We start from the raw sequence: 16,657 nt of genomic DNA on the forward strand, positions 1-16,657 counted from the left end.
TTTCACTAAAGTGTCAGATGGACTGAAAGTTGTTCATAATATCCTCATACTATATATACACTTAAATTATCAGTAAGATCTAATGATGTCCCCTTTTCATTTCTGATAATGATAATTTGTGTTTTCTTCTTTTTTCTTGATCAATCTTGTTAAGAGTCAGCTGTATTATTTATTTCAAAGAAATCATTTTTCCTTTGTTAAATTTCTCACATATATTTAGTTTCTTTTCATTAGTTTCTGTTCTTAACTTTATTATTTTGTTCCTTCTGCTTTCTTTGTGTATGACTTGCTGTCCTTCCTAAGAAGAAAGCTGATATGATTTTTTTCTTCTACCATGTACATGTCAGGCTATATATTGTCCTCTAAGCACTGCTTGAGCTGCATCCCACAAATTGTGACACGTTATACACTATTGTTCGGTGTAAAACATTTTCTAAATTCTATTTTATTTCATCTTTGATGCATAGGTTATTTAGAAGTGATAAATTTTATTTCCAGATAGTTGAAGATTTGCTAGTTGTGTTTCTAGGTTAATTCTACTGTGCTCAAAGAACCTACTCTGAATTATTTCAGTCTGTTAATATTTTTGATGTTTGTTTTATGCTCAGTGTATGGTTGATTTTGAAAAAAGATCCATGGGCACTTATAAAGAATAGGAATTCGGGTGTTGTATGGAAACCAATTTGACAATAAATTTCATATATAAATAAAATAAATAAATAAATAAATAAATAAATATAAATAAATAAACGTTAAAAAAATTTTAAAAATTAAAAAAATAAAAAAATAAAGAATAGGAATTCTATCATTGGGTGCAGTGTTTTATATATTTCAATTAGGTCAAGTTTATTCATTGTGTCTTTTATATACTTATATTTTTGTCACAGTTCCAACTATTGAAACCGAAGTATTAAATTTTCCACTATGCTTATAGAAAAGGTTCCTTCAATTTTTGCTTTAAATATTTCATGACTATGTTGCTGAATACTTACAAGTTTAGAATCATGATATCTTCTTCTGAAGTTATCATTTGTATGTGTCGTCATGAGCCATTCCTCTTTATCAGTAAAAATGTTCTTGGTTTAATGTCTACTTCATCTAATAGTAATAAAATTATATCACTCTTTTATGATTAAGATTGAATGGTGCATTTTCTTCAGCTTTTTTCTTTTGGCCTATCTTGTTTTTATATTGAATGTGTCTCTTCTAAGCAGTGTGGAGTTGGATTTTTAATCTGTTTTGCCAATCTTATTTATTTAATTGGCCCACTTCATTTACTTTTGGTGAGATTACTGGTATCGTTGAGTTTGTATCTATTACTTAACACATTTTTTTTCTGTTTAGCCAGCCCATTTCTTTTTCTCACATTTTCACCTTCTTTTGGATTAATCAACTTACTTTGGATTAATATTTTCTTTTATTGACTTGTTAGTTATTCTTTCTTTACTCTTTCTGAAATTTTAACGCACACCCTTTGTTTATCACAGTCTTCTACAAATTTCTATTTTATACTTCCGCAAGAATTCTAGAACCTTAAAATCACTGTGATGTACATCTGAAATTAATAGGACTGTGTATGTCAATTAAACTTCAAGAAAAAAAGGAAAGAATTCTAGAAACTTAGAATATTTTACCTCCATTTAACCCCTTCTACGTTTTCATTTTGATTCCATATGAATGTTCAACACCATCAGACATTACAATTATTGTTTGGTGCAGTCAGCATTCACTTATATTAACCCACATTTTTACTCTGTGAGCTCTTCGTTTCTTCCTGTGTGCAGTGTGTTTCCATCTGGGGTCGTTTTCCTGCTGCTGGATCAGCACTCTTTAGTTTTTCTCTTAATACGGTTTGCTGGCAAATAATTCTGTCAGCTTTCTTTATAGGGAGATGTCTTTATTTTACCTTCATTATTGAGGAATATTTTCTCTGAGTATAGAAATCTGTGCTGGGAGTTACTTTCCTCGGTGTGAGGATGTGTTTCCTCAGTGTTAATGATGCCAGTGCATTGAGTACTGACCTCCATTATAGATATTGAGACCTATCAACTATCAGCCTCTCCTTTTCTAGGATTCTAATTATATGTAAGTGGTTCCTTTTTAGCTATGACCTACATCTTTCTTATACTCTTGTCTGGTGTTTCCTATTTTTCTTTCCCTCTGGGCTTCACTTTGAATATATATATATACGTACATATATATGTATATATATGTCATGTGTATCAACACACACACACACACACACACACACACATATATATATATATTGATCTTCCTTTCAGTTTAAGAATCGTGTGTTCTGCTGTATCCATTCTACTATTCAACCCATCTATTGAGCTCTTACTCGGAGCCTGGAGCCTGCTTCATATTCTGTCTCTGTCTCTCTGCCCCTCCCCTACTCGCTCTCTGTCTCTCTCTCTCAAATATAAAACATAAGAAAAAATGTTTGTAAAAAGTAGGGGCGCCTGGCTGGCTCAGTCAGTAGAGCATGCAACCCTTGATCTGAAGGTTGTGAGTTCAAGCCCCATGTTGGGTGTGGAGATAACTTAAAAATAAAATCTTTTAAAAAATAAAATAAAAATAGGGGCGCCTGGGTGGCTCAGTCAGTTAAGCGACCAACTTCGGCTCAGGTCATGATCTCGCGGTCCGTGAGTTCGAGCCCCGCGTCGGGCTCTGTGCTGACAGCTCAGAGCCTGGATCCTGTTTCAGATTCTGTGTCTCCCTCTCTCTGACCCTCCCCTGTTCATGCTCTGTCTCTCCCTGTCTCAAAAATAAATAAAACGTTAAAAAATAATAATAATAAATAAATAAAATAAAAACGAAAATAAAATACTGCTATTTTAAATGTTCTCCTTGTATCTCTTTCACAGTGAAAATTGTCGTTCCTAACCACATACATGAACATAATATTAATTTGCATTGTCCTATGATTTCTATACGTTTCAATCTCACTGTTTCTTTTATTTCAGCTTTCATGTCCTTAAAAATGAGATGTTTACTAGGCACACGTTGTTTCGTCAGTTTGCAGTACTTGCTGATTCATCCTTCAATTATATTGTGAGTACATGTAATGTTTAGATGCTGTTGGTCTCTTTGGTGATATTTGTACATGTCTTTCTGTTCTTATTGAACATTTATTGAACCCCTATGCTTATAGACTCTGGAGATAGTACATGACGGTCACTCTGCTGACACTAAGGACACGAAGGACATAGGACAGAGGGCCTGACCCCAAAGAGCTCAATCTGATGCGAGGTATAGACGTGAGAACAAATTGTTTCAACGCAACATAGTTGCGCTTTAACAGAGGCAACGAAGATTTCCGCGGAGGGGTGACACTCCCTGGGCGGTACCTGTCCGTCTGACCATGTGTGGGCATGAATGGAATGGAAGGAAATATCAGAGCTCAAGATCCAAGTATCCAGTGACTTCCAAAGGGCAAAGGGAGGTAAAAGAATCTTCCTCTAGTTTCAAGCCATTCATCTTCATACTAGAAGTCACCTGGAGATAAAGCCCAATTTTAAAAGAGACTATTTTTTTAACCTGTTTGCTTAACGGTTTATTTGGGAGCTTCATTTATAAAGGTAAATGAAGTCCAGTATAGAAATATATCCAGTACATTTCTGGGGCGCCTGGGTGGCCCAGTCGGTTAAGCATCCGACTTTGGCTCAGGTCATGATCTCAGGGTTCGTGGGTTCGAGCCCCGCATCAGGCTCTGTGCTGACGGCTCAGAGCCCGGAACTTGCTTCGGATTCTGTGTCTCCCTTTCCCTCTGCCCCTCCCCCACTCATGCTCTGTTTCGCCCTGTCTCAAAAATAAATAAACATTAAAAAATTTTTTTTAAAGAAATAAATATATCCAGTAAATTTCAAATAATGAGAAAATTAGCATGCTGTGAGTGCTATTGTATACCCATCAGGATGCTAAGTGTCCTGGGACAAGTCAGGTTTGTGGGAAAGAGCACAAAAAATACAAAATACAGTCTCTTGCTTTAGGAGGCTTCCAATTTAAAATTACTCTTTTAAAATGTTTTTCAACATTTTTTAGTCTAAAACTGTCTTCTAAATTGAAGTTGCTGCAGGAGATGAAAGAACTTAAGAATGTTGACAAGGTAACATTAAATTATGTCCGATTTTATTTAAATATAGCCAGTAATCTGAGGCTTGCTGAGGTTTTAATAACTGACTCCCCTGAAATGTCCCTAGGCTGGTGTACATAGATAAAAATACATAGTCTTGGGGTGCCTGGGTGGCTCAGTCGGTTAAGCATTGACTTCAGCTCAGGTCATGATCTCACTGTTTGTGAGTTCGAGCCCTGTGTCGGGCTCTGTGCTGACAGCTCAGAGCCTGGAGCCTGCTTTGGATTCTGTGTCCTGCTCTCTCTCTGCCCCTCCCTTGCTCATTCTCTCTCTCTCTCTCTCTCTCTCTCTCAAAAATAAATAAAATGTTACAAAAAAATTTTTAAATACATAATCTCTATTTTCCCCTTTTGTTTTTTCCTCTTCTCAACTGAAGGTTACAGTTTCTTTCTTTCTTTTTTTTTTTTTTTTAATTTTTTAAAAGGTTAATTTAGTTTTGAGAGAGAGACAGAGTGTGAGCAGGGTAGGGGCAGAGACAGAGGGAGACACAGAATCCAAAGCAGGCTCCAGGCTCTGAGCTCTCAGCACAGACCCCGGTGCGGGGCTCCCGGCTGGAACTCACACACCACAAGATCATGACCTGAACCGAAGTCGGTCGCTTCACCATCTGAGCCACCCAAGCGCCCCTGAAGGTTACAGGTTCAATGGGAAGAATCCTCATTTCAGATATTGAATCACCTAGACAAAATACTGGAGGACCTGTGAGATTGTTGTGCTACTCAAACATCAGGCTTTTTTGGGATTTCCCTGGTAAAACTGTCTGCTCCAAATGCGAATTGGCCAGCTTTTATGAAACAGAATTCTAAAATCTCAAAGTTACACTGATCTAAGCATATTAATAGATCCAGTCTTTTTTTTTTTTTTTTTTTTTTTGAGAAGAATCTCTTCCCTGCCCCCAAGCGATCGGGTCTATCTTCCTGCGGAGGAGGGCTGGTGCCCCGTCGGGTCTAGAATCATCCATATGCCATTACCTCTCTGGGATTCCAGGCTCCTGATTCTTGACCATACATCCACACAGTATACGGGCCCTCGAGACACTCGTCAGAGTGGAGAGCAAATATTGAAGTAAAACAGAGGGGGGTGGAGAGGAAGAGAGGGAGTGATGAGTGAGTGAGTATTGGGTAACTAACATTTTTCCTCGGTTCCCTGCGCAGTAGCTGCCCATCCACTCCACAAATATTTATTGAGTGTAAACATGTACCAAGCACCATGCTCCGTGCTGGGAATGAGATAGCGCACATGACAGATAGGGCGCTTTTCTTTATAGACTGTACCTTTCATGAGATCACAGACTGATCTGTCCTGTAAACTGTTTGGCGCACAGAGATTAGAGTAGTGCCTGACTCACAGAGCAGAGAAGACAGACATGAATAAGGAAATATCGAACTTTATTTATTTTTTTTTAAATTTTTTTTCAACGTTTATTTATTTTTGGGACAGAGAGAGACAGAGCATGAACGGGCGAGGGGCAGAGAGAGAGGGAGACACAGAATCGGAAACAGGCTCCAGGCTCCGAGCCATCAGCCCAGAGCCCGACGCGGGGCTCGAACTCACGGACCGTGAGATCGTGACCTGGCTGAAGTCGGACGCTTAACCGACTGCGCCACCCAGGCGCCCCAGGAAATATCGAACTTTAAGTTGCATGTCTGAGTCAATGCTATGAAAAAGGTTTAATATTTTCTTGCTACGGAGGTATACATCTGGGAAAGGGCACAAATACCAAGTGTATCATTCGAAGTGCTTTGATCTGCGTAGCCATCACCTAAGTGAAAGGAAGGATAGAGCATTCCCATCTTCTCTGGAAGTTTTCTGCGTCCCTTTCCAGACAATACCTTAGTCACATCCCCCACGCCGGATAAATACTGCTGTGATTTCTATCACTGCAGGTTAGTTTTGCTCGCTCTTAAAATTTATGCAGGTGGAATCATGCAGTGTGTGTCCTTTTCTGTCTGGCTTATTTTACTCAGCATGGTGCTCTTGTGATTCATCCATGTTACTGTGTGCATCTATAGCAATTTCTTTGGATTGCTGAATAGCATCCTACGGTATGAATAAAAACTAATTTGTTGATCCGTTCTCCTCTGATGGACACCTGGGCTGTTTCCAGGTAGGGGCTGTTTGGGGTGGGAAAAGGTGCTACAAACATTCTTGTACTAGTTATTTCTGGGAATATGTTTTTGTAACCCTCAGGTAGGACTGGAATAGCTGGGGCATGGGCATATGTTTTTATATATTTTTTAATATTTATATTTTTGAGAGTTATATTCTGAACGTTTGAGAGTTCCTGTGGCCCACATCTTCACCGACATGATCTTGTCAGTTTGTAAAGCTCAGCCATCCTAAAATAATGTCTCACTGAAGTTTTAACTTGCATTCCCTAATAATTAATGATGTTAAGGGATGTCCGGGTGGCTCAGTCGGTTAAGCGCCCCACTTCGGTTCAGGTCATGATCTCACGGTTCACGGGTTTGAGCCCCGCGTCGGGCTCTGTGCTGACAGCTCAGAGCCTGGAGCCTGTTTCAGATTCTGTCTCCCTCTCTGTTCCTCCCCTGCTCGCACTCTGTCTCTCTCTCAAAAGTAAATAAACAGTTAAAAAAATGATGTTAATGTATTTTGCTGTGCTTATTGGTTAGTTTTAGATCTACTTTCGTAAAGGGACCGTTCAAGACTTTTTAAAAATATTGTGGCATCGGGGCGCCTGGGTGGCGCAGTCGGTTAAGCATCTGACTTCAGCCAGGTCACGATCTCGCGGTCCGTGAGTTCGAGCCCCGCGTCGGGCTCTGGGCTGATGGCTCGGAGCCTGGAGCCTGTTTCCGATTCTGTGTCTCCCTCTCTCTCTGCCCCTCCCCCATTCATGCTCTGTCTCTCTCTGTCCCAAAAATAAATAAAAACGTTGAAAAAAAATTAAAAAAATATATATTGTGGCACAATACTCATAAGTTTACCATCTTAACCATTTCTAAGTGTGGAGTTTAATAAAGTATATTCACATTGCTGTGAAACCAACCTCCAGAACCCATTCATCTTGCAAAAATGAAACTTTGTATTCTTTAAATAATAATTCCCCATTCCCCCTTCCCCCCATTTTGTCTGTTTTTAATTATTATTGAGTTATAGCCTTTGGTTATATATTCTAGATGTGTCTTTTGTCATATACACATTGCAAATATTTATTCCCATCTGCAGTTCCTCCTTCTATTTTCAGAATAGCATCTTTTGAAGGTCAGAAATTTTTAATTTTTGTAAGAAATTCTTTAAAAAATTTTTTTCAATGTTTTTTATTTATTTTTGGGACAGAGAGAGACAGAACATGAACGGGGGAGGGGCAGAGAGAGAGGGAGACACAGAATCGGAAACAGGCTCCAGGCTCTGAGCCATCAGCCCAGAGCCTGACGCGGGGCTCGAACTCACGGACCGCGAGATCGTGACCTGGCTGAAGTCAGACGCTTAACTGACTGCGCCACCCAGGCGCCCCAAGAAATTCTTAATCTTAATGAAGATCAACTTAGCTTTTCCTCTGTGCGGCAGATTGTGTTTTCTGTGGCCTTGGCTGTATCCCACATTCCGCATATACTTATGATGGGATTTTGATCTTCCTTTCCCACTGAGTTTTGCTGGTTCCTTTGTTCTAATTCAGTTGACAATGTGTTCATGAATCTGTTTCTAAAATCTGTTTTGTTCCATTGGTCTATTTGTCCTTTCGCCAATACTAGATCGTCTTAATTAATATAGCTTTGTAATAAGTCTTGAAATCAGATAGCGCAAGTCCTTCCATTGTATTCTTCTTCTCCAAGATTGTCTTGACAATTCTATACCCTTAATACTTCCATATGTTTTAGAATCTGCAAGTCAATGTCTTTAAAAAATATACCCACCAGGATTTTGATTGGGATTTTGTTAAATTATATTTTTTGAGTCTCTTTAGCTGGTGGTTTATTTCAGAATGCAAAGACCCAAGTGGCTATCAGATATCTAGTCTAACTAAATATAAATGACAAAGATTTCTTTTTAAGTTTTGAGGCTATGCCCTGCAGCAAGCTAGTAGATATAGTTAGCAAGGAAAATGCCACAATGATAGCTTTTGCTTCACATTATATATCATGATGTTTCATGATATAAAACAGCTCAGGGAGACTCTTCACTGTCCTATCTTTGCTGTGGATTATACCTTTCATTCATGGCCAGTGAGGTTCATGCTAGCCTTGATGTCTAACTTGTCTATTATTAATTTTGTTACGTGTATTATCTTCTTGTCTGTATTTTACTATCTTTGCTCAATCTTTGTGTTGCTGTGTCATTTTCTTTTAGTTGTGAACTTTTTTTAATTAAAAAAATTTTAATATTTATTAAACATTTTTTAATGTTTATTCACTTTTGAGAGAGGGAGAGAGAGAGAGAGAGAGAGGGCGACACAGAATCCGAAGCATGCTCCAGGCTCTGAGCTGTCAGCACAGAGCCCGATGCGGGGCTCGAACCCATGAACTGTGAGATCATGACCTGAGCTGAAGACACTCAACCGACTGAGCCACCCAGGCGCCCCAGTTGTGAACTGTTAAGTAACAGCATGATTGGATTTTAGTTTTTTAAATCTAACCTGTCGCTCATTTACATTTAATATGCAAACTGAAAAAAAATAGTATACAAACTGAAACAGCATAGGTGATATTTTTGGGGGGTTTCGTCACCTTATTTTATGACTGCTGGTTCTTCTCTTTATCTCCTGGCTTATGTAATATGAACTACATTTTAGTTGTGGTTTTTATTATCTGTATTGTAATAGTAAACTTCAATGGAAAATCAAATTACATTTCTGCAGTTACGATAACAAGAACCAAACAAGTTCAAGTCTTAACTCACTCTGAGTAAAACAAGGGGTTATATGTGGTTTTGTCCCTCCAAGTGTCATTTCAGCCTTAATTTCATCAGTATATCCCTCCTTTCCTTCCACTCTGTGTTAATTTTATTCTGTTTAGAGAACTACATTATTATTATGTGATTCTTTTTATCACATACAAGTATTTCTGATTACTTAGCTTTTCTTTTAATTTTGTAACCGTTTGAATAGCAATGACTTGTACTTACTTAGCCATGTTTATCTTTAACCTCACAACCTTTTTATTTTTATTGTTTTAAATGTTTTTGTGTGTGTTTTATTTTATATTTGAGAGAGAGAGAGAGAGAGAGAGAGAGAGAGACAGAACATGAACGGGGAAGGGACAGAGAGAGAAGGAGACACAGAATCCAAAGCAGGCTCCAGGCTCTGAGCCGTCAGCACAGAGCCTGGCACAGGGCTCGAACTCATGAACCATAAGATCATGACCTGAGCTGAAGTCAGAAGCTCAACTGACTGAGCCACCCAGGCGCCCCTACCTTACAACCTTTTTTAAAATCGTGACTTCTGCCCTTCTTTAGTTCTTAATCTTGATTTATTTCTTGCAAACTAGACCATGTCTTTGAGTTTTTTCTTCTTTTCTGGAAACATTATCTTCACTTTGCTATGTCTTGCCCTGACTGGAGTCAGCTTAATATTTGTTTGTTGCTAATTAACCTGGCTTATTTTCTCCCAGTGAATATTTATAAGCTATTTTCTTTAAACTTGAAATTTAAAGGTGTCACCAGGATATGAGTTAAGAAGCAACATTTTATTAATTTCCCTTGAGTGAAATGAGCCTCTCTCATCTAGAGATTTAAATCTTTTTTTTTTTTCCCCAACTCAGACGTATTTCTTATGTATTCTTCTAATGATTGCATCTACAGGATCAGTTTTTGTTTCTTTTTCAGAAACACCATCATAGGTTGAAAATCTATTTTCTGTCCTCCATAGTCATCGTGTTCTCTTTAATGTCACGTTATTCTCTTTGTTCTTTTCCTTGGCGCTTTTAGGAAACCTTTCCAGTTTGAAACTCATCAGAATTTCCTGAACTTGTTTTAAAAGTGCAGACATAGTGATTGTCCTTGGCCCTCCGGGTGGCAAGGGTTGGGGCATGACTGGGGCAGCCTGAACCTCTCCTCCCACTGTCTAAGGCCATGAGTAACCTTGTCCACTCCCCCTCACCCCAGTACTCCCTACAAGTAATGCCATATTTATGTGTCCTGTGACAGGCTAAAGGTTAGGAACATTACTCAACATAAATATTCTATTTTGTACCATGTTCATTCTAATCATTACTACGTCCAATACTGAGTTTAGTTCTGTTATTGTGTTGTTAGCAATCTGTGCATATCATATGCACATCTGTTTGTGTAAGTTTCCTTACCTCTCAGCTCTTACTTTTGTGTTGAGTCTCAGTAGGAAAGAACCCATTTTGTTTCTACCCTGAACTTTGCTTGTTTCTATCTTATTTGTTTTTACCATGAAATAATCATGTGTACAAAAAGGATGAGTGAAAATACATATGTGCAATTTAAAGAATGACGATCACATGCATACTTGTGTTCTTAGGACCCAGGTATCTTGTGTTCCTAGGACCCAGGTATCTATAGACTAAAACTGGAGAAGCCCACTGAGCACATTCCTCTCCATTCCCTCCCAGAAGCCATTGGCCCAATGTCCTTCTTGACAGTTTTTGTCACTCGTGCCTGTATCCCTAAGCAGCTTGTTGTTGACTTTTGCCCGTTTTTAAACTTTCTATCAATGAAAGAATATAAAATGGTGTTTTTTTAGCATTTATGTATTTTTTGAGAGGCAGAGAGCGACAGTATGAGTGGGGAAAGGACAGAGAGAGAGAGAGAGACAGACAGACAGAATCCGAAGCAGGCTCTAGGCTCCGAGCTGTCAGCACAGAGCCCAATGTGGGGCTCGAACTCACAAACAGTGAACAGTGAGATCTTGAACTGAGCCGAAGTCAGACACTTAACCAACTGAGCCACCCAGGTGCCCCTCCCTATAAATGAAAGAATATAGTTGAAAAAATGTGAGTATTCTTCAGTGATGTGCTCCATTTTCTCAACATTATGCTTTTCAGACTCACCCGTGCTGACGCTTGGGGTTGTGGTTCACCCATTGAGAGTATTCTGTTGCTTGAATATACCACAACTTATGTATCCATTCTGCTATCGATCAACATTGGAGTTCATCCTCGCTTTTTTGGTATTATGAGCATTGTCACCCAAAGCATTCTTTTCATTTCACCTGATACCCACATGTAGCAGTTTTTCCACGTTTTGTAGTAATAATAGAATTGTCGGTCATAACGTATTGGTGCGTTCAAGTCTATGGATGAGCTGGTATGATTGCTATGACAAAAATATACTGGCTTAAATAGGATCAAAGATTACTTTTCTTTCATGTCATAGTGACACAAAGAGCCGTTCCTGGCAGAGGAGTGGCCCGTGAGGAACAAACAGTACTCCAGTCATGATGATACACAGGTTTCTTCAGTCATTTTCAATCAATGGTGCTGGCCAACTGAAAGGCCACATGCGAAAGAATGAAACTACACCACTCTCTTACACCACACACAAAAACTAAGTTAAAATGCGTTGAAGACTTGAAAATAAGACTGGGAACCATAAAACTCCTAGAAGAAAATATAGGTGGTAAGCTCTTTGGCATAGTTCTTGGCCATGATTTTTTGGATCTGACGCCAAAAGCGAAAGCAAGAGTAGCAAAAATAAATAAGTGGGACTACCCCGAACTAAAAAGCTTCTGCACATCAAAGGAAACCATCAACAAAATGAAAAGGCAACATACTGAATGGGAGAAAGTAATTGCAAATCATGTATCTGATAAGGGGCTAATAGCCAAAATGTACAAAGAACTCATCCAACTCAATAGCAAAAATCAAACAACAAACAATACAATTTTTTAAAAACTTTTTTTTTACAGTTTATGTATTTGTTTTGAGAGGGAGGCAGAGAGTGAATGTGCAGGGGAGGGGCAGAGAGAGGGGGAGAGAGAAGAGAGTATGGCAAGCAGGCCCTGCGCTGTCAGTACAGGGGGCCACACAGGACCTCGTGAACCGTGAGGTCCTGACCTGAGCCGAAATCAAGAGTCGGATGCTTAACTGACTGAGCCACCCAGGTGCCCCCTAAACAATATAATTTTAAAAAATGGCAGAAGATCTAAATAGATATCTTTCCAAAGATGCTATTCACATGGTGAACAGATACACTTAAAAATGCTCAACATCATTAATCATCAGGGGAATGCACATCAAAACCACAATGAGATATCAACTCATACCTGTTATAATGACTGTTACCAAAAAGACAAGGGACAACAAATGTTGGTGACAATGTGGAGAATAGGGAATCCTTGTGCACTGCTGCTGGGAATGTAAATTGGTGCAACCAGGATGAAGAACAATACGGAGGTTTGTTAGAAATTAAAAATATGAGGCCCCTGGGTGACTCGGTCAGTTAAGCATCCGACTCTTGACCTCAGCACAGGTCTTGATCTCAGGGGCGTGGGTTCAGGACCCACAATGGATTCCACCCTGGGTGTGGAGCCTTCTTAGAAATCAATTAAAAATAGAACCACCATATGATCCGGCAATTGCTCCTCTCAGTGTTTGCCTGAAGAAAGCAAAAACAATAATTTGAAAATTTTGTACACCTCCCTGTTCATTGCAGCATTATTTATAACAGTCTATATATGGAAACAACCTAAGTCCCCATCAACAGATGAATGGCGAAAGAAATTTTGGTGTATATACACAAAGGAATATTGTTCGGCCAAAAAAGGGAATGGAATATTGTCACTTGCATTAACATGGATGGGCCTTGAGAGCATTATGCTAAGTGACATAAGTCAGCCAGAGAAAGACAAATACCACATGATCTCTCTAATTCGTAGAATTTAAACAAACAAACAAGAACCAAGCTTATAGATTTAGAGAACAGACTAGGTTGCAAGAGGCAGGGGTGGAGGGTGGGAGAAATGAGTGAACTGTTTTTTGTTTTTTTTAAGTTGAAAAACATTCAAATAAAAAGGTTATAAATATTGTACTGTGTGTTAACTAACTAGAATTTAAAGTAAAAACTTTAAAAAAGAGTTTATTAGGAATAAAAAAATTTCCTAAGGACCATTTTAATACAATTTGGAAACGAACCCTTTGTCAGCTATATGTGTTGCAAATGTCTTCTTTCAGTTTTGGATGGTATTTTGGTATCTTTTCACAAATGAATGTTCTTAATCTTGATGTTAATTTAATTAGTAATATTTTCCTTTTTGCCTTCACATTTTTTTCTGCTTTAAGACGACCTTACCTAACCTTTAGTCACAAATATATTCTTTATGATAGTCACATTTTTCCCTCTTGGCCTTCCATGTTTAGAGGCTTAATACACCTGGAATTGATAATGTGTGGAGAGGCAGATGTCTGATTTCATTTTCTTTTAATACAGATAATCAACTGACCCAGCACCATTTATTAAAAAACCCATCTTCTCCCTGGATACATAATTCCACCTGCTATATATATATATATATATATATATATATATATGAGCTCATATATGTGAGAGTCTGTTTCTGTCTCTCTATTCTGTTCTACTGTTCTATTTGTCTATTCTTGCACTAATATGATACTAATTTAATATTTCTACTTTTATTTTTAAGTCTTTTTCTAGTAAGGGAAATACCCCTACCTTGGTGTTGATCTTTGCATCTCCATATAAAGTTTAGAATCAGATTGTTAATATTCACAGAAAAAAAAAAAAACAGAAGAAACAAAACAAAAATTCAATTGGGATTTTGATTAGAAGTGCATTAAATCTAGATCAATTTGGATACAATTGACATCTTTATGGTACTGAATCTTCTAATTTATAAACGTTATTTCTTTTGTCTAAGCTTCAGTTTGGTAGTTTTATGATTTTCTCCACAGAATTTTTTTTTTTCCTTGAAAGAGAGCATGACTCGATAGAAGGACACAGTGGGGGGCGGGGGGGAGAGAGAGAGAGAGAGAGAGAGAGAGAGAGAGAGAAAGAATCTTAAGCAGGCTCCACGCTTAATGCAGAGCCCAATGCAGGGCTTGATTCCATGACTCTGGGATCATGACCTGAGCCAAAAAGGGAGTCGGACACTCAACTGACTGAGCCACCCAGGCACCCCTACAAAATTGTTTTTTAATTTAATGTTACGTATCTTGTGTTTTTATGCTACTCTCTTCTAATCGACGAGTTGCATATTTATTCATGTAATTTGTATCAAGTTTTGCTTTATATAATTTGAAACTGTGTCATTAGATGCTTACTACTTTAGAAATATTATATCCTCCTGGTAAATTGAGCATTTTACCATTATTTTGTGACCTCTTTATCTCTACAAATGGTTCTTGCCTTGACGTCTGTTTGGCTTTATATTACTACAGCTGCCTAACTTTCTGTAGGTCATTATTTTCATGGTGTCTTTTTCTATCCTATCACTTTCAGCCTTTTATATGCTTATGCTTTGGTTGTAACTCTTTCAAGCAGCATATAACTAATGTTAGAATTTGTTCTTAATCTGGGTTGATAATCTTTGTCTTTTAACTGGAGCATTTAGTCCATTTAAATTTATTGTAATCATTGATACATTTGGATTTATTTCTATCTTATTTTGTGTTTTTCATCTGACCTTCTTGTCTATGTTTTTCTCCTTGCATTTTTTTCTTTTTTTTAAGGAATACACATTTTATTTTTTATTAATTAATATTAAGACATTTAAAAATATAATTTATTGTCAAATTGGTTAACATACATTGTGTTCAGTGTACTCTCGGTTTTGGGGGGTAGATTCCCATGATTCATCGCTTATATTCAACACCCAGTGCTCATCCCAACAAGTGTCCTCTTCAATGCCCATCACCCGTTTTTCCCCTCTCCTCCACCCCCTATCAACTTTTAGTTTGGTCTCTGTGTTTAAGAGTCTCTTATGGTTTGCCTCCCTCCCTCTCTGTAACTATTTTCTCCCCTTTCTTTCCCCCATGATCTTCTATTAAGTTTCTCAAGTTCCACATATGAGTGAAAACATATGATATCTGTCTTTCTCTGACTGATTTATTTCACTTAGCATAATACCCTCCAGTTCCATCCACGTTGTTGCAAATGGCATGATTTCATGCTTTCTCATCGTCACATAGTTTTCCATTGTATATATAAACCACATCTTCTTTATCCACTCATCAGTTGATGAACATTTGGGCTCTTTACCTGATTTGGCTATTGTTGAAAGCACTGCTATAAACATTGGGGTACATGTGCCCCTATGAACCAGCATTCCTGTATCCTTTGGGTAAATTCCTAGTAGTGCTATTGCTGGGTGGTAGAGTAGTTCTATTTTTAAGCATTTTTTTTTCTTTTTAAAGTTTATTTATTTGTTTTGAGAGAGACAGAGACAGCATGAATGGGGCAGAGAGAGAGGTAGAGAGAGAGAATCACAAGCAGGCTCCATGCTGCCAGCCTTATGTGGGGCTTGAGCCCACAAAACCATGAATTCATGACCTGGACTGAAATCAAGAGTCAGATGCTTAACCAAATGAGCCACCCAGGAGCCCTTCCTTCTCACATTCTTATGAATTGGTTAATTTTTTTCTCATGTGTCATGTGGGAAGTTCTAAAGTCTATCAGAAAAATCCAAATCTCTGTATCTTTACCATCATCCTGAATAGTAAGACTTCTTTTTTTTTAATTTTTTTTAATGTTTATTTATTTTTGGAAGAGAGACAGACAGAATGCAAGCAGGGGAGGGGCAGAGAGAGAGGGAGACACAGAATCGGAAGGAGGCTCCAGGCTCCGAGCTGTCAGCACAGAGCCTGATGTGGGGCTCACCCATGAACCTGAGTTCATGACCTGAGCTGAAGTTGGATGCTTAACCGACTGAGCCACCCAGGCCCCCCAGGACTTCTTTAAGCAATTAAATTTAAATCACCACCACTGTCAGTTTATTATGCTATTATGTCATATATTTTAGTTCTATCTGGTTTCCTGTATCCCCATAACATATTATTATTATTATAGGCTTAATTGGTCAGTGTTTATTTGAGTTTACTTATGTATTTACCACTTTCTTTATTCACAATTCCTTCTTGCATCTCAGACCTTTCATCTGGGACCTCTTTCCTTATGTATGAAGTACACTCATTAGGATTTTCTTTAAAAAAATTTTTTTAATGTTTGTTTATTTTTGAAAGAGAGAGAAAGACAGCATGTGAGTGGGGGAGGGGCAGAGGGTGTGGGAGACACAGAATCCAAAGCAGACTCTAGGTTCTGAGCTGTCAGCACAGAGCCCGATGTGGGGCTTGAACTCATGAACCACGAGATCATGACCTGACCGAAAGTCAGATGCTTAACCGACTGAGCCACCCACCCAGGCGTCCCTCATTTAGAATTTTCTTTAGTGGGTATCTGCTCCTGGCTAACACTCTCAGTTTTCACTTCATGGAAAATGTCTATTTTTGCCCCTGTTATTGGAAGATATTTTTGCTAGGTATAAGATTTTAGGTTGATGATACTTTCTCTTTGCACATGGAGTATATCATTCTACTCTCTCCTAGATTTCATTGTTACTAGGGAATTTTGCTCTTTTTTTTTTTT

At 38.3% G+C, this 16,657-nt stretch overlaps 1 protein-coding gene across 2 annotated transcripts in view; it reads left to right on the forward strand.

Annotated features, from left to right (window-relative positions):
• Positions 1-16,657, forward strand: part of CUNH10orf67 (chromosome unknown C10orf67 homolog) — a 167,526-nt gene that overhangs the window by 122,596 nt on the left and 28,273 nt on the right. For both annotated transcript variants that reach the window (XM_040451222.1, XM_040451221.1), the window contains exon 14: positions 2,970-3,057. In XM_040451222.1, the coding sequence (XP_040307156.1) occupies positions 2,970-3,057 (88 nt within the window). The remainder of the gene's footprint in view (positions 1-2,969; positions 3,058-16,657) is intronic.

This window comes from Herpailurus yagouaroundi, unplaced genomic scaffold (genome assembly GCF_014898765.1).
Source record: "Herpailurus yagouaroundi ecotype Mexico unplaced genomic scaffold, PumYag 203, whole genome shotgun sequence".
Lineage (NCBI taxonomy): Eukaryota > Metazoa > Chordata > Mammalia > Carnivora > Felidae > Herpailurus > Herpailurus yagouaroundi.